The sequence below is a fragment of the Myxine glutinosa genome, chromosome 8 (genome assembly GCF_964187855.1).
Source record: "Myxine glutinosa chromosome 8, kmMyxGlut1.1, whole genome shotgun sequence".
Lineage (NCBI taxonomy): Eukaryota > Metazoa > Chordata > Myxini > Myxiniformes > Myxinidae > Myxine > Myxine glutinosa.
Genome location: NC_136268.1, coordinates 127,963,013 through 127,990,238, shown reverse-complemented (window position 1 = coordinate 127,990,238; position 27,226 = coordinate 127,963,013). Strand labels below are relative to the sequence as shown.

Below are 27,226 nucleotides of genomic sequence, written 5' to 3'. Positions count from 1 at the left end.
GCACCTGCAACTCACCACAGGTGAGTTCAATTTCAAAGTAAAGGAGAATCACCTGCTTGAAATTTCATTATTTCTAACAACTTCCAAAAGGTGCCAATAATATTGTCCGGGCCATTTTAGGATTTCTGTGAGGAATAAGCTAAGATTTAGTAATTTCTTCAGCTTTTAATAATGTTGTTCCCCTACAAACCAAAGAAATACATTTGTGGATACCAAAATATTTTTTTTATTTCAACAATATTCTGGAAGAAATGGTGCATCATTTCATAAAAGTGCAAGTGTGCCAATATTTTTGGCCACGACTGTATATATATATATATATATATATATATATATATATATATATATATATATATATATATATATACTACCACCTCTACTACTACTACAACATTGCTAGTGTGATTCCCCCCTCCTGTTTATGCTTCTTTTTTTGGATTGATTTATTTTTGTCACGATAAGCAGTTGCTTTTTATGATATATTCATCTTGGAAATATCCACCGCTAATAAACTTATCTTGTGTTTTTCTTGCAGCCTGTCCTCTGGCGTATGTTAATGGGCATACAGTCTCAGGTAACACAGTTGCCTTCACTGTACACTATCATTTAAATAATCATTTTATCAATGAGGAGGACCTAAAAAAATTCGAAAGAAAGAAGTATAATGTCAAAAACTAAAGCATACATCGTATAAGAAAGTTTATAACCTCAGGATATGTTGTTGAAATCAAGCAGTGCTTTTGCATTTGCATTGATCACAGACCAGAAAAACTCAACCAAAGGCCAAGTACCATATGAAAGCCAACATACTGGTAAGATGTAGATCTTCATACCTTGTAATACACACCCTTTCTCTTTGACAGGTTTCAACATGATGGATGCCTTTGGTCTGACGAACATGCTCCATGGGACAGTCAATGCTGTTTCCATGGAGCCTGGTACCTTCAACTCCTTTGACTCTTTCAAGATCCACCATGATGCTATAATGGTGCAGCCTACAAAGTATGAATACAACAACAACATCAGTAGGGAATATTTGAGGGAGGAAAAAAGAGAATATATTTAAATACCTGCGTAACAACCATGTAAAGGTAAATTAGGAATATACGAACGTTATACTAACCAAGTTAAATTGTGTTTTATTTCTCATCTGATACTCTTGTTTTTGTCACTCACCATTTCCACCCCCCTGCCTAACTCTTACCATATAGGAATATCCACCCTGAAGGTCTTCACCCTGACTACACCATCTCTCTGCTGTTTCGTTTGCTCCCAGAGTCAAACCTAAAGCCATTTGCCTTGTGGCAGGTCCTGGATGTGGCAGGGAAACCACAGAGGGGTATAGCTCTAAATAGTAAGTACCAGTTGATGTTTGGTGCTCTGATTACTATTGGACTTTTTTATTTGTAAAAGCATGGAAAAGGGGAGGTGGGGAAGTTAAGTTCTGATATCTTTCACACACGATTTGAAGACAGCCCATAGACTGTTTCACACATCGAAAGGTAAATGTTTCAATTTCCATTATTAATTTGATAATTCACTCTATGGTGAGGACAATCTACATCTCCTTATCTTACAGGTGGCAGTAAGGAATTGCTGTATTTCTACATTGATGAGAAGGATTCTCATCAAACTGTGAAGTTTATTGGACCAGAGATTCAGAAAATCTTCTTTGGAAGTTTCCATAAGGTCAGAAGAGTTGTTTTTATTTATTTATTGGTTCGAATAATGCAATTGCTTTTTGCGATTTGTTTCTTTTTAGGATCATGACATTTTAACATTTTATCTTTATTAAATAATTGGAAAATCATTTCTGATTAAATGATGGAAACACAAACAGTTTTTTTTAGCTCCCACACATCCAACCTCTCCACCAAATTTGGTAGAAATCCGTTCACAAGTTTTTGAGATATTCTGTTCACAAACAGACAGACTGACAGGCAGGGGTGAAAAGATAACCTCTATCTACCTTCAGTAGCACAGGTAACAATTAATATGGAGATATTCCCAATGGCCTTATAATGTACTACACATTAGGTCTATTTCCATTTCATGTTTATCTAATATACGATATCTAATATAATTACCTTTCTCTTTCTCTTGATACTTATTTGGGGTAAGAACTGCTTTGGCGAATTTGGCAGTTTTCAAAGGACAAAGCAGAGCGAAATTAAATACTAAACGGCCATGTTTGGGCCAAATGCCTTTTTCCTGCGCTGAATTTTCTTTCCGTTTCTTTGCATTCGAGATGGAAACTTTTTGTAACATACACTCCGAATTCCCTCGAACAAATTTCACTTGTTATTTTGATATGTCCGCATTATAAGAAGGAACGTTTATGCAGCTGAAGTATTTCCAACAAGTTGAAACACTTTTACGTCTGATGTCAGATTTTTAAATAATTGGTCATGGCGTTAGGATTTTAAGAAGTGTCATATTATCCATTGTTAAAATTCAGGACTATTAAGGTAAATGGGAATATGTCCCTTTCTACGAGTGGTGGCAAGCGGTACTTTAAAGGTAGCATGAAATTCCAGAATTTATTTGTAAAAGCATGTATGAGTTTGCACAAAATCACACGGATAACTGAACCCCTAAAGCAGCTCCCTCCCAACCCCGCTCCCCCAAACACAACTTACCCGACTTCCCTCAACCACCTATAGTTACAGCAGGTGTGCCGCTGCCAGCAGCTGACAAAAGCTTCTGCAAAAGCCATCGGAGCAAGACCAAGCAATTCACACAAAGTCTCTTTTGTGCCTTTCTTTCAATATGTCCATTGAATGAAATTTTAATTAGAACTACAGGAGTTATGGCAAACGGAGAATAGCACAGACTGATCAAAGGTAACCTACTTGGTGCCACCATGTGGAAAAATGCTCCTGGAAGTTGCCTGCTGAAAGTAAAAAAAAAAAAAAAGAAGAAATATTAATAATACTTAAAAATTTGAAATATATTCATTGATCGTATTCTGATGAAAACCACCATTTCCGTTATGCCGATCCATTCCAAATACACTATTCTTTTATATAATATCTGTTGAATGCAAACTTTAGTCTGCACATGTTCTTACACACATATTATTTAATTTGGTGACAGATAACTAATGTAAAACATGTACGATGACCCGAATGGCTGGATAATGACGTGCCATGGCAAAATCAAGTTGAAAAGACTGCTCAGCGTCGCTTGATGTGTATCTGTCTGGTACTAGCTTTTTGTTATTGTGGGCAGCAATGGATCTGGTGAAAAATTCCATCTGGTGTGGTCTCGTCACCATGCTCAGCAGGATGCATTTCATCGCATAACAGATTGTCTTTTTGTGGGCAGCAACACTCGGCAGGATGCACTTCATTATACAGCAGATTGTCTTTTTGTGGGCAACAACATTCCACTCGCTTATGCTTTTGGGGCAATGGACGTTCCCGAGAGCATGGAGAGTTTGTAAAAGCAGGTTTTTACCCTTAAAATTTCCAAAGTGGCCTGTACAAATCAAACTTTGGCCTCACCACCTTGCTTCAGAACCAGACCTGGTCTATAACCATCACAGCAGATTCACAAAGTTGCATAAATAGTTAGTCCCCACCATCAGATCAGGTTGGACAACATCAAATACATCGAATAATACTTTATTTTATACCAATACTTCTGCCCGATCCCCATTTCCCTTTCCCCCTCCAAACCCCTCCCTACCCCGTTCAAACCCCTTAAAAACTCCAGCTTCATTATCCCATTATATTTCTTATTCTCTTCCTTCATTGTATGTCCTTCCTACATAAAGTATGCTACAGTCACATGAAAAAGTAAGTACACCCCATGTAAAGTTTTGACTTTTTCAACATATTTCAACATACAGCTATTTGATCTTCATTTCAACAATATTGATAGATAAAGGTGATATAATATAACAAATATCATGAAACATTTACATTTTGTAGTCTATTGTATAATTTAAATAAACATAAATGCAAATTTCGCATGTGGAAAAAGGAAGTACACCCCGACATTTATCACAACTTCAAATACCTAAAATTAGAATCAGGTGCACCAGCTCAGGTGCAAATGATTAGAACATCGTTAGAGAGGACCTTGGAGGAACCTGGCTTATTTAAACCTCAGACATTTCGTTTGGTTTGCTCTTTGTTGTTGAAGTGTGTGGCGTCACCATGCCTAGATCAAAAGAGCTCTCTGAGGCCTTCAGAAAGAAGGTTATAGATGCCGACGAGTCTGGGAAGGGATTTAAAAAGATCTCCAAACAATTTGAAATCAATTATTCGACTGTCCAGAAGATCATCTACAAGTGGAGAAGATTCCAAACAACTGCCAACTTGTTCAGGCCAGGCCGCCCCAGCAATTTCAGCCTGAGAGCAGACCGCAAGATGCTGAAAGAAGTCTCTAAGAACCCCAGAATGTCATCACGTGGGACCTACAGGTAACTCTTGCCACTGTTGATGTCAATGTGCTCGAGTCTACCATTAGAAAGAGGCTGAACAAATTTGATCTACATGGGAGGTGTGCCAGGAGGAAACCTTTGCTGCCCAGAAAGAACATCAGGGCAAGACTAAAGTTTGCCAATGAACACCTGGGCAAAGACCAGCACTTTGGAACAATGTGCTCTGGACAGATGAGTCAAAGGTAGAGCTATTTGGTCACAGTACCAGAAGACATGTTTGGTGAAAACCAAAGACAGCATTTGACCACAAGAACCTGATACCAACTGTAAAGCATGGTGGTGGAAATATTATGGTTTGGGGCAGCTTTGCTGCATCAGGGCCTGGGCAGCTCACCATCATAGAATCCACGATGAATTCTTCATTGTACCAGAGGGTGCTTGAGGATAATGTGAGGCCATCTGTCGGAAAGTTGAAACTCAACTGAAGATGAACCTTGCAACATGACAATAACCCTAAACATACCAGTAAATCCACCCAGGAATGGCTGAAAATAAAGAAATGGAGGGTTCTGGAATGGCCAAGTCAAAGCCCAGATATAAATCCCATCGAGATGTTGTGGGGGGATTTGAAACGAGCTGTGCATGCAAGAAACCCCTCAAACATCGCACAGCTGAAAGAATTCTGCATGGAGGAGTGGGCAAAAATTTCTCCCAGTCGATTTCAGACAGGTAGACAGTTATAAGAAACGCCTACTTGAGGTTGTTTCTGCCAAAGGGGGCAATACCACCTATTAGAGCCAAGGGTGTACTTATTTTTTCCACATGCAAAATTTGCATTTATGTTTATTTAAATTATACAATGGACTACAAAATGTAAATGTTTCCTGATATTTGTTGTATTATATCACCTTTATCTCTCAATATTGTTGAAATGAAGATCAAATGGCTGTATGTTGAAATATGTTGAAAAAGTCAAAACTTTACATGGGGTGTACTTACTTTTTCACGTGACTGTACATGTAAATGCAATAGCTCCTTAATCGAGCAATATGAAAAAGACAACTCCTCCCATCAATTATTTCTCTCAACGTTTTTATACATCAAATGAGATGCTATTCACCTTTCACCTTTAACTCTTCTCCTCATGCAGAATTGTGTTCTGTTTCCAATTGTGCAGAATTTGTAGATTTGTAGAATCATTTGTAATTTGTAGAATAATTTGTAGTAATAACAATTTAATAAAATTAATGATAATTAATAATAATTATTATTAATATAAATAAAATATATAATAATAAAATAATTAAATAATAATAAATAATAATAATAATTGTAATAATAATTTAATTTAATAATTTAATTGTTGGCGTAGTAATAGTAATAATAATAATTTGTGGAATTTCAAGTTATGCAGAAAAGAGCATGCATGTGTTTTGTTTCCTCTTTGTCCATTTATATCTGTTGAACTTTTTCCCTCATGTTTTTTTTTCCCACACTTTTACGTTAGCCTTGGCAGTTGTATAAACAAAAGCTCTTCAAATGAAAACTCCACTACAGATAAGTCTGTTGTTATTTTGTTTAGACCTCTAAAGAAAGGAACATTGTGGTAACTCCTCCAATATTTTGTCTCAGCATTCAGGCCTTGGCCCCACCGCAGCACATAAACCTTCTCAGCCAGACCATCAGCCATGACCGTGTGTGCATTTCGTGTGTCTGCAGCATTCCATATCGAGAAGATGGTCTCACACTTCAGCTTTCATCTCCACATGGCCTTTTTAAATTAACCGGGCCTTCCATAACTCTCCATATAGTGTACAAGGACTTGTATGTGATGCAAAGTAGTATATCATAGCTCTTTTACCAACTGGAGCCCCCCATAGTCTGCCTCACACTTTTACGTCCATTTGATTTCATATCATTTGGCATCATGTCCATTACATCATTTCAATTAGTATCGTCATCTCACCATGAAAATCTAGTCTCCTGCTTTAAAAATAATCTGCAATATAAAAGGAGGTCAGCCTATGCGTGTGTGCGACCGTGCGTCTGTCTGTCCGTCAATAAAATAGGGGATTTATGCACCGTACCTGCTCACTATCAATTCTCATCGCCATCCTTTTATCAATCAGGTGCTCGGCAATCTGCAAACAGTATGATATAGTTGAGTAAGGTGACAATAGATGGGCCGGTTTCAATTTACATTACAACAAAAACTGTTCCTCCTTGACTTTCCTCTTCACTTATAAAAATGCCTAGTCTCATTCAATCCCGTTTATCATATCGATTAGATTCAGAAAACGCTTACTGTATTCAATTCCTTTTCTTTCAACAATTGCCATTAAAACAAAAACTCTTCCTCCTTCATCTTCTTCTTCACTTATAATAATGCCAAGTCTCATTCAATCCCGTTTTTCATATCGTTCTGCCCTCATTTTCTTCCGTTCTTCCTCACTTATAATAATGGTGAATGACATTCAATCCCGTTTCTCAAATTGATTATATTCAGGAAACGCTTGCTATATTCAATACATTTTTCTCAACATTTCCATTTTTTTCATACTGCAGTAATACATCGCCCTATGAAACATATTTCTGATTATGCACCGCCTTTTAAAGCATCACAAAGCAGGTCCCTGTACTTGCAACACATGTGAGAAAAGGAGATGCCTTTATTCACACGATTTTTAAAGGGTCAAAGTTAATTTTTATTTTCTCTGAAAACCTGTTGGTCAAAACACTATACTATGTATTTATTATGTAAGCAAAAATGGCAGAATTTCCCTCTTCCCCCTTTGCACTTTATTCTGCATACGTGAGGGGGCAGACTAATGTGATACATGCGATGACGACTCGTATTTCAGTGCAAACTTTTCAACACATTGTCTTTGCTAACTTCCACACCACACACCTCCTCCCCTCAACTTTTTCTCCCCCCCCCCCCCCCCCTCCACTTCCTCTCTCTCTCTCTGTCTCTCTACTTCCCCCTTCCCTTCTCCCCTCCTCTCCCATTTGCCTCCCTCCTCTCCCTCCCCTTTACTCCCATCCCTCTCCTCCTCTCCTTTCCTCCCCCATTCCCCCCCTTCCCCTCCACTCCCTCCTCTCCTCCATTCTTCTTCCCCTTCCCTCTCGCCTTCCTCTCCCCACCCTCTTGTCCCTCCCCTCTCTCCTCAAACCCCCTTCCCCACCCCCTTCCCTCTCTCTCTCCCACCCCCCCCCCCCCTTCACTTAATATTCCCATCAGCAAAGCATCTCTGCGTTTTCCGGCAATGCCAGGTACCTATGCTAGTTTCATATGAAAAGGCTTAGGTACAGGGCCACCTGCTTTCTCATCGGTCATGGCGTTCAATTTCCGTCCTCTGATCCCAACCATAAGAGGCCTCACATATCCAGTGACAAACACTCCTTGTTCACCTTTTCTAATTGGAGCAGATTACTCACCTTCACTCATGCAATCGTATTCTCCTTAACTCAAAAATCCCTTCCATATAGTTTTTGTTATTCCTACGGTTTCAGGATGGTCTCACAATAATACTACTACTACTACAACTAATAAAATGATACCTCATGTTAACAACCTGTATAATTCCTGTTTGTTGTATCTATTCCACTCATTCTGTTTATAGATTCTGCTTTTTATTCCTTTTTCCTTCTCTACCACACTGTTCTGAATACAGTCACGTGAAAAAGTAAGTACACCCCATGTAAAGTTTTGACTTTTTCAACATATTTCAACATACATCTATTTGATCTTCATTTCAACAATATTGATAGATAAAGGTGATATAATATAACAAATATCATGAAACATTTACATTTTGTAGTCCATTGTATAATTTAAATAAACATAAATGCAAATTTCGCATGAGGAAAAAGTAAGTACACCCCCACATTTATCACTACTTCAAATACCTAAAATTAGAATCAGGTGCACCAGCTCAGGTGCAAATGATTAGAACATCGTCAGAGAGGATCTCGGAGGAACCTGTCTTATTTACACCTCAGACATTTCGTTTTGGTTTGCTCTTTGTTGTTGAAGTGTGTGGCGTCACAATGCCAAGATCAAAAGAGCTCTCTGAGGCCTTCAGGAAGAAGGTTGTAGATGCCTACGAGTCTGGGAAGGGATTTAAAAAGATCTCCAAACAATTTGAAATCAATCATTTGACTGTCCAGAAGATCATCTACAAGTGGAGAAGATTCCACACAACTGCCAACTTGTTCAGGCCAGGCCGCCCCAAAAAGTTCAGCCCGAGAGCAGACCGCAACATGCTGAAAGAAGTCTCTAAGAACCCCAGAATGTCATCACGGGACCTACAGGTAACTCTTGCCACTGTTGATGTCAAAGTGCACGAGTCTACCATTAGAAAGAGGCTGCACAAATTTGATCTACATGGGAGTTGTACCAGGAGGACACCTTTGCTGTTCAGAAAGAACATCAGGGCAAGACTAAAGTTTGCCAATGAACACCTAGGCAAAGACCAGCACTTCTGGAACAATGTGCTCTGGACAGATGAGTCAAAGGTAGAGCTATTTGGCCACAGTACCAGAAGACATGTTTGGCGAAAACCAAAGACAGCATTTGACCACAAGAACCTGATACCAACTGTAAAGCATGGTGGTGGAAATATTATGGTTTGGGGCAGCTTTGCTGCATCAGGGCCTGGGCAGCTCAACATCATAGAATCCACTATGAATTCTTCATTGTACCAGAGGGTGCTTGAGGATAATGTGAGGCCATCTGTTGGAAAGTTGAAGCTCAACCGAAGGTGGACCTTGCAACATGACAATGACCCTAAACATACCAGTAAATCCACCAAGGAATGGCTGAAAAGAAAGAAATGGAGGGTTCTGGAATGGCCAAGTCAAAGTCCAGATCTAAATCCCATCGAGATGTTGTGGGGGGATTTGAAACGAGCTGTGCATGCAAGAAACCCCTCAAACATCGCACAGCTGAAAGAATTCTGCATGGAGGAGTGGGCAAAAATTTCTCCCAGTCGATGTCAGAGACTGGTAGACAGTTATAAGAAACACCTATTTGAGGTTGTTTCTGCCAAAGGGGGCAATACCACCCATTAGAGCCAAGGGTGTACTTACTTTTTCCACATGCGAAATTTGCATTTATGTTTATTTAAATTATACAATGGACTACAAAATGTAAATGTTTCATGATATTTTTTGCATTATATCACCTTTATCTGTTAATATTGTTGAAATGAAGATCAAATAGCTGTATGTTGAAATATGTTGAAAAAGTCAAAACTTTACATGGGGTGTACTTACTTTTTCACGTGACTGCATGTCTAATTTATCATTTAACTCCATCCTGAATTTTCATTTCTGTATAAAAATGAACGAACGAAAACAAGAATATTGATTTGTCCAAGACCTTCACTGAAGAATATAGTAAGAATAAAATTATCTCCCAACTTGTATGATTCGTGCCTCATACGAATCGAATGAAACAGCCAGATGTTTTCAAGTGCATTCCACAGAGTCGAGTCAAGCGAAGCACGAAACAATTGTGGTGGTGAAAAGAAATCTCATCAAAAACGCATACACAAGCCAATCAAACTTAGTCATTCGAAATGAGTTTGTGTCCGTATAGCATTTCCATCAGGAAATAAGAATAAGTAGTTGGTCATTTGAACCAAAAAAATTAACCCCCCACTTTTGTGGTAATCCTATGAAATACAACCGGTGTTTATGTAGAAAGCCATGCTGTGGATTGATTGCAATCGCGTCATCTTCAATAATATTGTTTCTTGAGTATCTTGTTTCCCAGAGATATTTTCCTGTTTAGTCGAGATGTGAATTTTAGTATTGGTTTATATTGCTTTTGAATTTATATAAATAGAAAGATGGCAAAAATATTGCGGGTCTACAATCTTTTTACCAATACGAATGGACATGTCATGTAATTTTTGTTATAAATTATGAACTTTGTGCATGGGTTCCGCAGATCCATTTCGTCCTCACCAACGAAACGTGCCGGTTGTACCTTGATTGCAAGCTCATCTCACAGCAAGCGATATTGCGGCATCAGAACCTTTCGACGGATGGTGTGGAAGTCTTGGGACGTGCGCTGAGCTCACGTGGCCCACAATCTGGCAGTGTATCTGTATGTATTACTCTCAATCTCAATAATCTCTATTCATGTTTGTAATTGTTTCTTGTATCTAACCAATGCAAACTTATGTTCATTAAGAAGGATATTTAGTTCGGTGAATCTTGGTAATACAAATTTCACCTTTCCATACCACTCTTGTGAAGAAGACAATTACTCGAATTACTGTTTTTTTAACTTAAGCCTCATCGGCAAATTTCTTTGTATATTTCATGCAGGACAAGGGAATACCGTCTGCACACTGCAAAGCTTGACACAGTAGAGTAGGATGAATACATAAATTATATCTTAAGAATTGGTTAGGTTTTAACAACAAATAATTAATATTGTCCATTTGTATTCTTGAGTAAAATATGTTTTTTATGTACCGGCAAAGGTGCTTGTAGTGTAATTCCATCTCTTACAATTACGTAAATAAAGTACATCCTGAAGTCGAGGCTTACAACTCTTTTTCTGACAATTTTTGAGGAAAAGAATCAGGTATCCCCCATAGTTAGGATTTCAAATCCCCTGCAGACCATGCTGCATTGCAATGACTTTGGGCCAAAAATGGTATGTTTTATTTTAGGGTGCTCATGATGTCACCAATACAAATGGTAAAAGGCAAAGGAAGCGTAGTATTATACTATTTGTTCGTTGAATTGAAGAGCACAAACAAAGTGAACGAATAGCTCTCATGGCGATGGAAGTGCATCATTCTAAAGCCTGGTTTTGTAGGAAAGGCTCATATTAAAATAAATACCGTGAAATGTGGTGAATAGGGACAGCACGGTGAATACGGACACAAACTGAAAAAAAGTTCGGAAACTTTTTTCGCTGAAAATTGATAACCATACTGATTTGTTGATATTTGTGTTGAAAGTGTTCTCTTGTTTTTTTTTAAAGCAACTTATAGTCCCTATTAACCCCATATATGGGTTAAATAGGAATAAATAGGATTTTTATGGCTGTTATTATTTTGTATTAGTATTTGTATTAGTATTTGTATATATGATTTTTTTTTTTTGTATTAGTGACTCCCTATTCACCCGTAAGACGGGGTGAATAGGGACAGCCATAAAAATCCTATTTATTCCTATTTAACCCATATATGGGGTTAATCGGGACTATAATTTGTTTTTAAAAAAAAACAAGAGAACACTTTCAACCCAAATATCAACAAATCAGTATGGTTGTCAATTTTCAGCGAAAAAAGTTTCCGAAATTTTTTTCAGTTTGTGTCCCTATTTACCCTGCTGTCCCTATTCACCACATTTCACGGTATATATATATATATATATATATATATATATATATATATATATATATACACATACTGTACATACAGTGCCTTCAAAAACGATTCCCACCCCTTGACTTTTTCACATTTTGTTGTGTTACAGCCTGAATTTAAAATAGATTAAATTGAGATTTTCTTTGTCACTGATCTGCACATAATAACCATAATGTCAAGGTGCAATTTTTAGCCACGTCGCAGACGCTGCTAATAGAGTGCCCTCTGCTGTTGTTGTTGTTCTTCTTCTTGTTCTTGTTCTTGCAGAGAAGACAAAACCTCAAAGCTCCACCCATTCTGGGAACCATAGCTCCACCCATTGTGGGAGAGGCTTCATATAAACAAATATCCACCATTTTATTAACTCGCATAGCTTTGAGGCCTGTTTTGTAGGCCCGTGGTGTCTTCCTCTCTCATACAGTTTTATTTCAAATCAAATTCGATATATCATTTCATTTTTCACAGTCGCTAACATAGTTTTAGACTCGGTTGAAAAAAAACGGGAAGAAAATCCGATGGAAGTTGCCCTTTATAGAACGAAATGAATTCTCAAAGGCCTGTAACTTCAAGTCCATTGAGATTTTTTTTTTTTAATCGCGGCATGGTCAGTCATACACCGCCCGAAATAACAGACGGGAAAATGCCGAGATATATATATTTTGTTTAAATCGCGGCATGGTCAGTCATACACCGCCCGAAATAACAGACGGGAAAATGCCGAGATATATTAAAAATTCGTCCATTTGATGACAATCGTCACGATGAAATATTTAATTTATACGTCGTCACAATAATGTGGAGAGAGGAGCATAGCTTCATTCACGTGTCGCCACATACGGGAAATTGCCGAGATATATATATTTTAAATCGCGGCATGGTCAGTCATACACCGCCTGAAATAACAGACGGGAAAATGCCGAGATAAATTAAAAATTCGTCGCCACACACGGGAAATTGCCGAGATATATTTTCACTTTGCACAAAAATAACATCAAGTAATCGAATCAATAGGAATGTCCTGTGCCTATAACATCGACGTTATAGGCACAGCTGCATCTAGGCATTGTGTAACATCGACGCGGCTTTTGTTTTAATTAAAACTTTTTGTACTTGTTTTTTTAGTAATTTATACAAATTCATTAAAAATGAAAAGCTGAAATGTCTTGAGTCAATAAGTATTCAAACCCTTTGCTATGACACTCCAAATTGAGCTAAGGTGCATCCAATTTCCTTTGATCATCCTTGAGATGTCTCCACAACTAGATTGGAGTCCACCTGTGGTCAATTCAATTGATCAGACATTATTTAGAAAGAAACACATCTTTATAATCAGTATGTATGTATGTCTCTAACTCTTATTTTGAGGAATTAATCTGACTATTATGTCTAACCCTTATTTTCTTCACTGACTTTCTTTCCAGTTTCAACTTCAGATGTTTGAGATTCTCTGCAGTGTTGGATGGCCAAGCCGTGACAAATGCTGTGAACTGCCATCTCTGGTACTGACAATGTTTTTGCCAATGGACATTACAGAAGTCTTTTGACTATATTTGGATCATTATACTCGCCTTTATGACACTTACTTGGCGATTTGTTACAAAACATGGATGAGACATCGTTATAATTCCTAATACAGTAACAGTTACCCATTCACTCATGCATTTATCTCCTACCTTGACCACAGAGAGATGAAGAAAAATGTCCAGCTCTGCCACATGCGTGCACCTGTTCCACTGAAAGCAAGGGTCCACCTGGTTCTTCTGGTCCACTAGTGAGCAGATAACTCCTCTACCTTGTCTCATAACAATCATTTAACACTTTGATATATGCAATTTGGGTTTGCGACAGTGATAAAATCTGTAAAGTTCTGATGATCTTGCATGGATGCTCACTCTCAATCTACCATGGCATTCGGAGGACGGCGTTGTATAAGGTGGTGAAACTTTACATATCCCTGATGTAAAACATTATTTTAGTCTTTCCATGAATAGGATATTTGACATTGTTAGACATAATTTCTTAGAGTTTAAAGGAATACATCGGTAAGAGCTGTTTTTCTTGAGGTTAGTTCCAAATAAATAAATAAAAACTGGAACAGCACTCAGTAGAGAGCATACCTCCGCCTGGTTGGTCATATCACTCAATGGTGAAGAATCACTTTAAAAATTCTACTAGCCGGATCCAGATCCGGATCTTCACCAAAATTGAATCGATTCTTCCTTTTCACACACAACCTGTCCAACATGTTTCGTCTAAATCGATCCATAACTTTTTGAGATATCCTGCTATGTATCGTTTTTAGCCCAATCTCCCAATGGTGAAGAATAACTTTTAAAATTCTAGTAGCAGGATCCGAATCCGGATCTTCACCAAAATCTAATCATTTCGTCCTTGTGACATACACTATATCTCTGCAAAATTTGGTCCGAATCCGTCCACAACGTTTTGAGATATTTTGTTCACAAACAAACAAACGGACAGACAAAGACAGACAGACAAACAAACAAACAGGGGTGAAAACATAACCTCCATCCACCTTTGGGTGGCGGAGGTATCTCTTAATAAGTAGAACGACAATTGCTGGAGCGCATCCCTCCGCCAGGCTGAACAGTTTACGTTTTATATCACACTGATAAGCTGGATCTGCATCCGGGCCTGAACCAAAATCCAATCGGCTTGGTCGTGTCACCTTCCCAAATCATCCACCTAGTTTTGTCTTAATCCATCCACAATATTTTGAGATATCGTGCTATATATCTTTTTTGGCCCTATTTCTCAATTGTGAAGAATCACTTGCAACAATAAAAATTCTAGTATCCAGATCCGGATCTTGGATAAAATCTAATCAATTCGTCCTTGCCACACACTTGACTTTGCTTGACTTTGCTTGATCTTGACTTTGCCGTCACTACCGTCACTTCCCGGGATACTGTGGGTACCAGCGACGTCATAACAATGGCGCCACTTTTCTCACTGTACTCAGCGGGGCATTTCGTCAAGAGGAATTCCGTCCTCCCCATGGATACTTTCCGATGGGGATTGTCAGTGTTCTATCCTTTTCAAGCAAGGAAGCAGCACCTATTATTTTATAGTCTTTGGTCTGACTCAAACCAGTCCAAACCGGATGGGTGTTTTTTAGGAGACACATCTCCTTACTGTATGGCTGTTGGCTCCCTTTGAGAACTCATCTGCCCTTTGTCAGGTGTTGTTTTTGTTCCTGGCAGGGTGTCACAGTCACTCTCTACACTAGCAAAGCCAGTGAGGGGTGTCAGTTTAGTTGCTGAGACCCCGACCATGTTGCAGGTAGCACTGGGCTACATGTTACCAGTGGCAGTGCCAAAAGACTGACCTGACTGAAATTAATTGATTCAATTTTAGCAATAAATTCAGACAGATGAATAAATACATAACGTATAATAAAACTCCCCCCTCTCATCTCCCCCTTTCTCTTTTTTTCTCTTCTTCCTATCCGATTCATTTTTTTCTATTCTCAATCTTGTTTGCTTATTTATTAATAATATGGCCCTTTTAGGCATGGGCAGGATTGGCATGGGAGGAGGGGGTAGGCCGTGCAGAAGGTTGGTTTGCAATGCTCCGTACTTAAATCATGCTATCATATTAAAGTTTTTACAATTCAAAAAGAAAGGCAAGGAATCAAGGCACGGTGTAACAGTGCTTGGAATAATAAAGAAAACCTTTGAAAGTGAATCCACTGTTTTCAGCAAACCACCAATGCCTCCTCTGGCATGTCCGGTAAGATTATTTGAATTGGCATGTCTTAACCATGACAGTCTCTTTTCATTATCATAAACCTTTGCCTACATTCTTTCCACTTTTTTCTCTTCTTTTCAGGTTTTCTTACTAACTACCTGTCGATGTGTCTGCTTCTCAACCACCCCTCTTCACCTATGCTCCCTCTCCTACTTACCCTCTAGGGTAGTCCTGGAAAGAGGGGTCTGCAGGGAGGGTCTGGCATGAGTGGACCAACGGTAAGATGTTCTTTATCTTTCTTCTTGATTGTGTTGTGGTGATGTTTATATTTACCTTTGACCTCTGCCTTTCTCTGATATTCTCAGGGAGTGATGGGGACCAAAGGTGAAGTGGGCCCTGCTGGTCCTCCTGGACCACCAGGTCCGCAAGGTCCCCCTGGTCTCAGCCTTCCAGGAGAACCGGTAAGAGTGGCCACAGCTACCTTTTGCTGATTAGCGGATTGGTAGGGGCCTTCACACCGGTCCAAGTGCTTATGTGCGCTCCAACTGTTGTGGACGACATCAGTATCTTGCTGCTCTCATTCTTGCTGATTAATTACCTTTTGTAGTTCAATGAGTGACGACTAGTATTGCCAAACTTACCTGTAAAGGAACTTATTGACTTTTGCAAATTAATTGATAATGTTAAGAGTATGTGCCGATTGATTGTAAATTGAAGGAAGGGTATGTTGCTTTCTCACTGCAGACAGCTTGATGGTCTCTGAATTTTTATATATTTTTTTGTATGCAAGATCGAGGCTTGTGTAAGAGCTAAAATTTACCAGATAAGAGCTAAAATTTACCAAAATTTACCAGATAACATCTGCTCTTGCAAGTAATGCTCATTGAATTCTCTGCCCTTCCAGTGTCCATGTCTTCTCCTATTGGTCCTCTTTTAATCAACCAATTACATCGCTCGCCTCCATTCCTTTATTCCTTTTATTTCCTCTAACCCGTGGAACAGCTTACTATTACTATTCCTTTCAGCGTTTCAAAATAGCAGGACAATAAAATCTCAGGATCTTTTTACCCCATTCACCCTCCTAACTTACACCCCTCTTGTCTGCATTTTGCCATCTTTCTCACATCTCTGCTTTTCACATTCGTGCATATACACCTGCTCGTCTATGTCTGGTTGTTTCTCCACCATATCCCACTTTCATTATGTAACCAGTCTTTCCTCCATCACTTTACTTTTCCAAGAGCCTGGATATGTTAGCAAAAATAGCAAATGTTGTATCAAACTCGCATACTTGGAAAGTTTAATGCAGGAAATTGCAACAAATGTTGCACCAGTTTAAGGACACTGCACAGAGCTTTTCTGTTACATTAGTTACAAACGAAAAGTAGTGTGTGTAATAATTGGCAAAATATATGAAAATGAATCGAGTAAAGTTTCTGCAAATACGAAACAAAATGTTTTCTCTATTCCAACTAGAATGGCACTTGGTAGTGAGCATGCCTCCGTCGGTCTGAACAGTTAACATATTTTGTATCCCACCGATAGGCCGGATCTAGATCTGGACATGTACCAAAATCTAATGAGGTTGTTCTTGTTACCTACCCAACTCATCCACCTAGTTTTGCCATAATCTGTCCATAACTTTTTGAGATATCCTGCTCACAGACCGACAAACAAGCAGACAGACAGGGCTGAAAACATAACCTCAATCCACCTTTAATGGGAATTAGTGTATGGGAAAACAGTTCAGCTTTTATTTTTTACCTCTGATCTGTCTGATCATGGGTTTAATTAATGATGAATCATATCTGACTAAAACTGTCATTGTATTCTCGAACAGCAGAGGAAAAAATGCATTGTGAAACACATTGTCCTTCCAATGGGATGAATATGCTGGATTTTGAGTCTGCAACGTGTATATTAATAGATAACATGATGCATTCTCCTAGAGTCATCCTTTGGGCTGGTTACCATTACCAAATTGTAAATTCCTTGAATATTCTGTGTGAGAGATTGATCGCATTGCATTAACAACATCTTTTGTTTTCAACTTATATGGTGCAGTTCATCCATCAGGGTGGTACAGAGGTGTAGCACACTTGCATTTCAGCTATCTAATCTGGGTTTGATTCTCGACCCAATATAAATTGAAAAGGCTAATTCCAGCACAAATTAGCGGTCTGTGTCGGTGGCATAATATGATTAAAAACAAATACAAACGTTGTTGTTCATCAGCTGTAGATAAAAACAAGGTGCTGATGTTGCGGGCTTAAACCTTTGTCAGAAAGAGAGAGGAAGAAGAAAAAATAAAAGAAAGAAAGAAAGAAAGCTTTTCTCTTTTGCTTTGATGAAGGGATAAGCCCAAAATGTCAGCACCTTATTTTTATACACAGAGGATCAACAATCGCATACGTATTTGTTTTTACCAATAAAAACTGTTAGACTGTTGTTTCTCAGGTAGGGAGTTTCATCAATTGGAGTGATGGCCTTCAGACTGAGGGTGAGCTGGCAATCTGTCGGACAGCGTTAGATGGTGCACGTTAATGGTTCCACACTGTCTCTGGCAAAGAAGAGGCGATTGTGTGCTGTTACCTGGCAAAATTCCAAATTCCAGTCCTAATATGTAGGAGAACTGCATCAGCGGTACAGCGGTGCCTCTTTTCTGTTGTCATCAGTAATGCCGGAAATTCGTCATTTAATCCCAGTCATGTATCCATTCACCCATGACAGATATTCTCTTGGCTCCTTGAACACCGATCCTACTATTGGCAGATTGTCAGATCATTAATCTTCACTTGTTTAGTACATTCATCCATTTATCAATAAATGTTGTCACACGGCATTTACACTTTTAACATGATAAGCAAACATGAAAATACTTATTTCGATGGCATGTCACATGAAAGCCAGTTATGAACCATTGGGTTATGTATCTGGCTTAGGGAACAAAGGGAGAAAGAGGAAAGAAAGGAAGCACAGGATCACAAGGAGTTCCGGTAAGGTCATGTTTGTCCGAATTGGTTCAAATTGTAATTGTTGTGAGTCATTGGTTTTCCTTCGAGTTTTTTTTTGTATGATAACCAAACAGGAGTACCAGGCCTACATTTACAATGAATCATGGTTCAATAGCAAGTATCAAAAGGTAATTTTCCTGTAGGCCTACTGGAACTGCTGGAATATCTGGAACCATAAAATGGGGTGAATAGGGACAGCACGGTGAATCGGGACACAAACTGAAAAAAAGTTCGGAAACTTTTTTCGCTGAAAATTGATGACCATACTGATTTGTTGATATTTGGGTTGAAAGTGTTCTCTTGTTTTTTTTAAAATCAACTTAAGTCCCTATTAACCCCATATATGGGTTAAATAGGAATAAATAGGATTTTTATGGCTGTCCCTATTCACCCCGTTTTACGGGTGAATAGGGACAGTCACTAATACAAAAAAATAATAATCAAGAAACAATCCTGAGTTTCCAACTTATTGCTAAATTGATAGCTCAGATGGATGCACATAATATGCACCCATAATATAAACCACGGTGCCAATGAAAAAAAATATGGGATAAAAAGTTTCTCCAAACTGTCCCTATTTCTTGATTATTATTTTTTTGTATTAGTGACTGTCCCTATTCACCCGTAAAACGGGGCGAATAGGGACGGCCATAAAAATCCTATTTATTCCTATTTAACCCATATATGGGGTTAATAGGGACTATAAGTTGCTTTTTAAAAAAACAAAAGAACACTTTCAACCCAAATATCAACAAATCAGTATGGTTATCAATTTTCAGCGAAAAAAGTTTCCGAACTTTTTTTCAGTTTGTGTCCCTATTCACCTTGCTGTCCCTATTCACCCCATTTTATGGAACCGTGTTCTAAGTCGGCGATTGTAAAGGCCATGGTACACGATTTGATATGTACTTTTTAACATGATACCGAACACTAATTATAACTTTGGACCCAAGCACTAGATTCATAAAGAGGATCAAGTTGTCTTTTGCAATTGCCCACCATCAAATCTGTCATACAGACACTCATCGACATCCCGAGGCTCAGTTGGATGTGTTTTGGAATATGCTTCCAACCAAATCATTTAAAATGGATCCAAAATATTCTGTATATTTGAATCCTATATTGTAATCACTGGAAATTTCAGACATAGAGAAAAAAGTGAAATCATGTGGAATTTGCTTGGAAAACACCTGGGCTTCATGCCAGTGTCCATTGTATGTTGGTTTCATTGGCAAACGACACAATTGTATAATTGCTGAGAATAATTGCATGTAATTTGCCCTGAAGAATCCCCTCAGGATATGTGTGCGAACAGGTGCATTTCACCAGTAGTTTCATGCACCTGGTGTCCCGTCTTGCTCCACTAGTTTTCGATGTTGTAAACTTCAAAATCCTCAAAGGAGCCGATAGGTCGAGAATAGCAATGCTAAAACTCGCATTTTGTTTTGCGAGTCCATGCACTCACTCAGAAGCATTCGCCATACTCATTCACACAACCTGCATCACCATATCGGGTTAGAAAAATAGAAGAAGAAGAAGAGAAAAAAAATCTGACTTTTGATGAGGAATTGCTCTCTGTTAGTGGCAATTATGGAAGTCTGTAAAACACAAAATTTTAACCATATAGTTATACTTTGATTATCTGTGATTGGACACTGGAGTCCCTGGTGTTGGGCTAGCGGCTAGGGTGCCGGCTTAGGATCCTAGGATCCTGGGTTCGAATCCCGGTCAATCGCTGAATTAACGCCAGGGGGGTTGACTCAGCCTGTCATCCTTCCGAGGTCGGCAAATTGAGTACCAGTTCACTGGTAATTCCCTGCTTGTCGTTAAAGGCGGCAAAAAGGGTTGGCGTCAGGAAGGGCATCCGGCCGTAAAACATTGCTTCAAAAAGGGGACCGAAAAACAACAACAACCACAGTTCCCGAAAAAGGCCAACCCCCGCTTGCGGGGGAAAATGGCCTCTAAAGGTGGTTTTTTTTTTTTTTTCTGTGATTGGGTTGAAACACATATGTTACATGTGACGTAGTCTTTGATGAAGCCATTTGTAATAAATTTCATTCTGCAAATATCCTGATCATCATTATAAGTTGTCATCTCCATAATATATGATTGAATATGCCCGATCCTGTCATATATCAGAAGCCAAGATGAGTCGAGTCCGTTTAGTACTTGAAATGGAGACTACCATGGAAGTGCAGGTGTTGTACGTGGAGAGACGATGGGATATTTTGGCTTTAGGATGATTCGGCTTTCCTAGTTGCCTTGTGTCTCCCTTGTCGGGGGTCTAAACTGAGAGAGAAAAAGAGTCGTCTTGGTGAAGTCCAGGCAAGGATTTATATATCTTGGAGCACACCATGGATCAAGAATACTTCTCAAAGCTTGTTGTTTTTGTGCTAAATGTAAAAAGGTAACAATGCTGTGATAGCAACATTCATGCAAACAGAGCATTAGGCAGTAGCGATTTCAGATTCAGAAATGACTTAACTAGTCTCCTTTGGAGATGAGGCTAACTAGTCTCCTTTGAGTTAACTATGTTTTACATATTTTAGAAAATTGACGATCATGTAAGAGAGAAAATACAAAGAGAAAACTATACTGGTCGTGTTTGAGTGAATAATACAGTATGTGGACATACAATGTGTTTTCCACAAGCAGGATCCATGGAGACAATAGTGTGGGTGGTAGGTATGTGGAAGGAGGACTATCGAGGAGGTAGAGATGCACGGTGAGGTGCGATCTCAGTGAGCTGTGTCCACGCAGCATTGAAGATCAGGATCTGAAAAACATGAGTCTATGCCAACTTGGTTCAACTATATGATTGCGGGAGAATTATGAAGGCATGTGCCAAAAAGGTGGCACGGAAGGGCACTGCCATCTGCAGGTAGTGAAGTTGAGGAAAGGGCCTTGAACATGTGCTGCATTTTTATTGGCTTTGGCAATGCATGTAACATATATAGCTGGAATCACACTCTCGGGAAGAGTTATCAGGAAGTTGAAAGTATCCCACAACTTCGGCCTCAGGACCTTGTCATATCATATTCAGAATGCACAATGTGAGGTATCCTTTAGACCTCATTCCAACTCTAGGAGCATCCATACTCTTTGTAACTTATTGCATCCCTGCCGACTCTTCAGTTGGCCCTTATCAATGATGCATAGTGAATATACGCGCAACTATGTTGAATCAATCCTGCAGCTCCTCAGAATTTAATATTGAATTAATTGACTTGATTAATACGTATAAGCATTAATACAATTAATACATCTCGGTAACTTGTCTTGTGTACGTGATATTTCAAAAACCATTCAAAAAACTTTCATATTAGACAGATCTATTCCTAATACCATCCAAACGGTGGGGGACCTGGAGTATAGGCTCTTGTTGTAGCTGAGCGATTACCCACATTGGTCATTTCACCATATCCTACAATTAAGTGTTAATTTTTTCTTTACTTCATCTGTTATATAGGTTTAGTGTTTTTAGCCTGGTGTTGGCTTACCGGTTAGGAATCCTGGCTTGGGATCCTAGGAATCCTGGTTTCGAATCCCGGTCGATCGCTGAATTTACGGTAGGGGGGTGGGGGGGTTAACTCAACCTGTCATCCTTCGGAGGTCGGCAAATTGAGTACCAGCTCACTGGTAATTCCCTGTGCCGCAAAAAGCGGCCAACAGGGTTGGCGGCATGAAGGGCATCCAGCCATAAAACATTGCTTCAAAAAGGGGACCACGGTGACCAAAAAAGGCCAACCCCTGCTCTGCGGGGGAAAATGGCCTCTAAAGGTGGTCACATAGGTTTAATGTTTTGTTAATACAGATCCACAAAGCAAACAAACTTAACATATTTATTTTGATTTATCCAGGAAACGACAGAATCCTGAATAATTATTAATTATGAAGCAGAAAGAAGAATTTATCCTTATCTTAGATGACATGCCACATGACTGTTAATCATTGGAAGCTTCTATCTGATCTATGGTTTGTTAAATATTGGTTGTTCATGCAGAAATTGGCAGTCCACTATATCATGTCACTTTGTTCCCAGGGCCCGAGAGGTACCTCAGGGAGTCCGGGAAGCTCTGCCAAGCCTGGGCCTCGGGTGAGTAGTACGTCCAATTGTATACAATGTCATTTATTTATGGAAAGCTTGCAGTACACACTTTTTATGAAAAGATAGATTATTTCACTTTCACAAAGTTCCACAAAGATGTTGCAATAGTTCTGTGTGATCTTTTGGATGAAATACAAAGACAAATTCTCTGGAAAATGGTGTCACTATTTTATTACCTTAGTTGTTTTTATTATAAAATAATTCTTGAAATTCTTGTAAATATGTGGACTTGGATGGTGACATGTCCAAAATGGCTTTACTGACATATAAATTCTGTTGTATTTTAATACATAAGGTCGATGATGTATGTGTTATGATCTGGTGCAGATGTAGACGTTACATGATGTATGTACAATGTGTTTGCCAACCTTGGATTTAAATGTTGATGGAAATTTTGATGTGCATGGAAAGAGCCTTGTCGTGCTGCTTTAGGGTTACAGGCCAGTGTCTTTGCCTTTGTCTTCTTATGTGTTGAACCTCGTGAGAGTTTAATCATGTGATTTTACATCATATTTGAACCAATTTCAGAGGACTTAAATATTTCCTTAAATTCAGACTTCCAGGTGCCAGAATGTGGCTGGGATAACAAAGACCCACAATAAATATTCTGGGCACTGGATAAAGCTTGAGGTGTGACTGAGGGAAATTGAAGCAACTTCAAAGCTTAGGCTCTGCCACTGAACCATTGCAATTATGGGCCGAAGTGGAGTAGAGAAAAAAAGTTGGGATGGCAAAGTATAAGAAGGCCAGGTTGTGGAGAGAATTATCAAAATGGATTGAGAGCCAATGGGTTGTTGGTTGGGGATGAGGCAACTCGCGCTACATTCAGAGTAAACAGCCCCTGCCAGAGAGTGCTGCCTGATCGAACTTGGCTTGCTGCGCTCGCCTCACCACACGTCGTTACTGAGGAACAGGCTTATTTTAGCCTAGGATAATGACTGTACCTGAGTTGCTGTGTTGTCATGATTTACGCCAATCATAATACAAACAATTATTTTGCACAAATTTATTTGTAGTGTTTGTGATATTACATTTTTATAGGCAATTTAGGTTGAAAAAATATATAAAATTCAAAAAAGGAAGGAAAGTTCTGGAATGGAGGAAGTTAAATGATGTTTTGGAGTTGCTGTGCTGCCTCTGGCACTGGGTGCCTTGAATGTGTGCATGGCATCATGATATCAGGAGATTACCAAGGCATTTTGGAGCGCAATGTTCACCCTTGTCAGAATGCTGTTTCGCCATTGATGGTCATGGGTCTTGCAGCAGGACAATGACCCCAAGCACACGTCAAAAAGCACCCATGAATGGTTCAAGACAAAACGCTGGACTCTTCTGAAGTGACCAGCAATGAGTCCAGATCTAAATCCCATTGAACACCTGTGGGTAGTTCTGAAAAAAGCAGTTGGGAGAAGGCTAAACGCCGCTCTAGCAGGGAAAATGGCCTTAAAACGATCATTCATTCATTTCGTCGTAAATCGTTTTATTTTGAGAGAGGACACTGCCAAGGTAGCAGAACTTATCTACAACTTTGAGTGGCGTGTCATCGATGTTAATGGATGGGACGGTTTACGCACCTTCCGATCTCTGCTGAAGCATAGCCTCGGTCTTCTTGAGGCTAATCAAAAGGATATAGTGATGAGAAGATTTTTGATATACAGTATATGGCGACATCATCATAGCGATGATCCTTTTCGATCCCCATTAACCCTCTTCAAACCCATTTATTTTCAATTTTCCAGTTTTCCTTTCTGAGAGCTTGCTTCTGTATCCATCTTGTCCACCCTGTGCATTCCATCCCACATCCTAACTGTGGCTCTATTTTGTCCCTCAACCCTGCTATTTGTGTGCTCCCCACTTTTTCTGCTGTTGTTTTGTTCAGTTACGTCCTGATATGTTCTAGCCCCACCCAGAGCAGGGTTCATAGTGGACCGTGTGTATAGGAATTAATATGTGCATAAGAGACAGAGCAGTTTTCTGTGGAAGAATTGCCAGCATGAGTTAACATCAGAAGCGGTATATATAGAAGACCAGTTTAAAAGGTTAAATAGAGGATTTGTTGAAGGATGGCATCATGCATTGGATTTTGCAATTTAAATCTCATGGAAGGTCCAGATCAAATTTGAGCTTGGAGTTTAGACCTCTGCCACCAAAGGTGGATGGAGGTTATGTTTTCACATCTGTTTGTCTGTCTGTGGGCAGGATATCTCAAAAAATTACAGATTTGGACAAAACCTGGTGGACGGGTTGGGTGTGTGACAAGGAGGATTCAATTATATTTTGTTGAAGATCCCTATCCAGATACGAGAAATTTTTATTTTTGAAGTGTTTCTTTATTGTTGAGACATGGGGGTCAATAATAATATATAGCATGATATTTCAAAATGTTATGGGTGAGTTATGATAAAACTAGGTGGATAAGTTGGTTAGATGATAAGAACAAGCCGATTCGATTTTGGTTCAGGTCTGGATCCAGATCCGGCCTATTGGTGAAATACAGGGTTTCCACAAAGTCGCGCATCATAGGCAAAACATTTATTTGTAAGGTTGGCTACATCAGTTGTTCGTAATGTGTCCCACCAATCTCAAAACATGTTTTGAAGCGGAAAAGCAGGTTTCCCTGAATGTTCTTCAACATATCCGAGCTAATTGTTGAATTAAATTATTTAATTTCCTATGATAAATAATTAAATAATTTCCTTTAATGCACGACTTTGTGGACACCATGCACAAAACGTTAACTGTTGAGCCTGGTGGAGGCATGAGCTCTACAGAGCACCGTTCTTGGTCTTGCTGCGCTGATACATTATAGGGCGTCAATCTTGTTGATTGATTTTTATTTAAAACTTTTTCACAATTGCTGTGACATTTTTAAGATGCGACCATTCGACTCCTCAGGGACACCAAGGGAAGCAAGGAAACACAGGACCAAGAGGACCACCAGGGCAGCTGGTATGTTTTTATTATCTCCTTTTCCCTCTTTTTCTTCTATTCTTTTTACTCTACCATTCCTTTATTCTGAATTGCTTTATATCTTCCTGTTACTCCATTTTTTTTCTTAATTGCACAATGTTCTTACCCCATTTTTAACTCCACCACCTAAGGTGGATGGAGGTTATGTTTTCACCTCTGTCTGTCTGTCTGTTTGTCTGTCTCTTTGTCTCTCTCTTTGTTTGTCTGTTTGTGAACAGGATATATAAAAATGTTATGGACGGATTCGGATGAAATTTGGAGGAGAGGTTGGATATGTGACACGGACGAAATGAATCGATTTTGGTGTATATCAGGATCTAGATATGGATACGAGAATTTTGAAGAGATTCTTCAGAATTGAGAGATAGGGCTAAAGTCGATACATACATAGCACGATATCTCAAAGTTGTGGAAGGATTTGGACGAAACTTGGTTGTCAGTGATTCGTTTTTGGTGAGGATCCGATTACGGATGCTGATACGAGAATTTTTAAAATCAACAAGTGATTCTTCACCATTGAGTGATCGGGGCAAAAATGACATATAGCATGATATTTCAAAAGGTTGTGGACGACGTATGACAAAACTTGGTGGATGAGTTTGTTTGGTGACAAGAACAAGCCGATTAGATTCCAGTTCAGGTCCAGATGCATATACGGCCTATTGGTGGGATACAAAACGTAAACTGTTCAGCCTGGTGGAGGTATGTGCTCTACCTAGTGCCGTTCTAGTTTTCCTCATGTGGTCAAAATGCTGAGTTGGTTATGACTTGTACTATTTGTTGCCAATATGTTGCACTTGTTTTCCCATTAACCTATTTTATTTTACTTTCGATTCTCTTAATCATTGTGATTGGTTGGTTGAATGTCTTATTAAAGAAAAAATGGAGAAATTTTAAAATGCGGTCCCAACCCAACAATCGGAACGATTGAATGGCTACCATCTCATAGGCTATGAGAAATATCATAATGGTGACCTTTTGTTATTCATACATAATACTTGCAACCTGATTTCATTTGCCGGAAGTTTTCAACAATTAATTATACATTGAGCTCCAAGGTAATCTATCTATCATGAGCATCCATTTGATTGCCCTTAAATGTTTTACTTCTATACCTTCCTTATGGAAAAGCTACACTGTGCACCCAAAATGTGTCTGCTCTTTTGACCTTAGCTTAATTTCAAAATCCACATGAAATTCTTATAATGATTCCTTTGACTTAACACAGCAGCTGATCTTTATTCTTTTTGGGAATGCCAAAACTATCATGGGGAAATAAAATGATGGAATGCAAGAAAATATTTTTAGGAGGTCATTTTCTTTTCATGACTGTGATTTTAAAGAGAAAGCATAAAAGGTAAGGGGAAGGGATGGAGAAAGAATTACAGGTGCAGAAATTTGATGGTTCATTCTCAGTCGAAAAACATTGTAGATTCCAATGAGTGACGAACTCAATCGAGGTTTTATTATTTTTTTCTGATCTCCATGTTTTTGTAGCGAATTGATAGTTGGAAACTTTAGCCTAGTTAAAACATTGATTTGTTTAATGACTCTGGCACCATTTTTTGGGAAGTAGCCATGAGGTTGTGAACCAATGGGCCATTTAGAGAGCGCAACCTTATTCCATTGAATCTTATTT

General features: G+C 39.0%; 1 protein-coding gene and 1 long non-coding RNA gene across 3 annotated transcripts in view; one reads left to right on the top strand and one right to left on the bottom strand.

The window, feature by feature from the left end:
* LOC137432912 (collagen alpha-1(XII) chain) overlaps positions 1 to 27,226 on the top strand; it is a 305,761-nt gene that overhangs the window by 229,413 nt on the left and 49,122 nt on the right. For both annotated transcript variants that reach the window (XM_078783725.1, XM_078783726.1), the window contains exons 38-49: positions 536 to 574; positions 864 to 1,002; positions 1,212 to 1,354; positions 1,580 to 1,689; positions 10,347 to 10,505; positions 13,206 to 13,283; positions 13,469 to 13,555; positions 15,720 to 15,773; positions 15,861 to 15,956; positions 18,438 to 18,491; positions 22,552 to 22,605; positions 25,513 to 25,566. In XM_078783725.1, coding sequence (XP_078639851.1) covers positions 536 to 574; positions 864 to 1,002; positions 1,212 to 1,354; positions 1,580 to 1,689; positions 10,347 to 10,505; positions 13,206 to 13,283; positions 13,469 to 13,555; positions 15,720 to 15,773; positions 15,861 to 15,956; positions 18,438 to 18,491; positions 22,552 to 22,605; positions 25,513 to 25,566 — 1,067 coding nt within the window. The remainder of the gene's footprint in view (positions 1 to 535; positions 575 to 863; positions 1,003 to 1,211; positions 1,355 to 1,579; positions 1,690 to 10,346; positions 10,506 to 13,205; positions 13,284 to 13,468; positions 13,556 to 15,719; positions 15,774 to 15,860; positions 15,957 to 18,437; positions 18,492 to 22,551; positions 22,606 to 25,512; positions 25,567 to 27,226) is intronic.
* On the bottom strand, positions 20,825 to 22,243 carry LOC137432914 (uncharacterized). Its single transcript, XR_010985595.2, has 2 exons — positions 22,010 to 22,243; positions 20,825 to 21,285 (listed from the first exon to the last, which is right to left on the bottom strand). It is a non-coding gene; the product is annotated as an uncharacterized LOC137432914 (long non-coding RNA).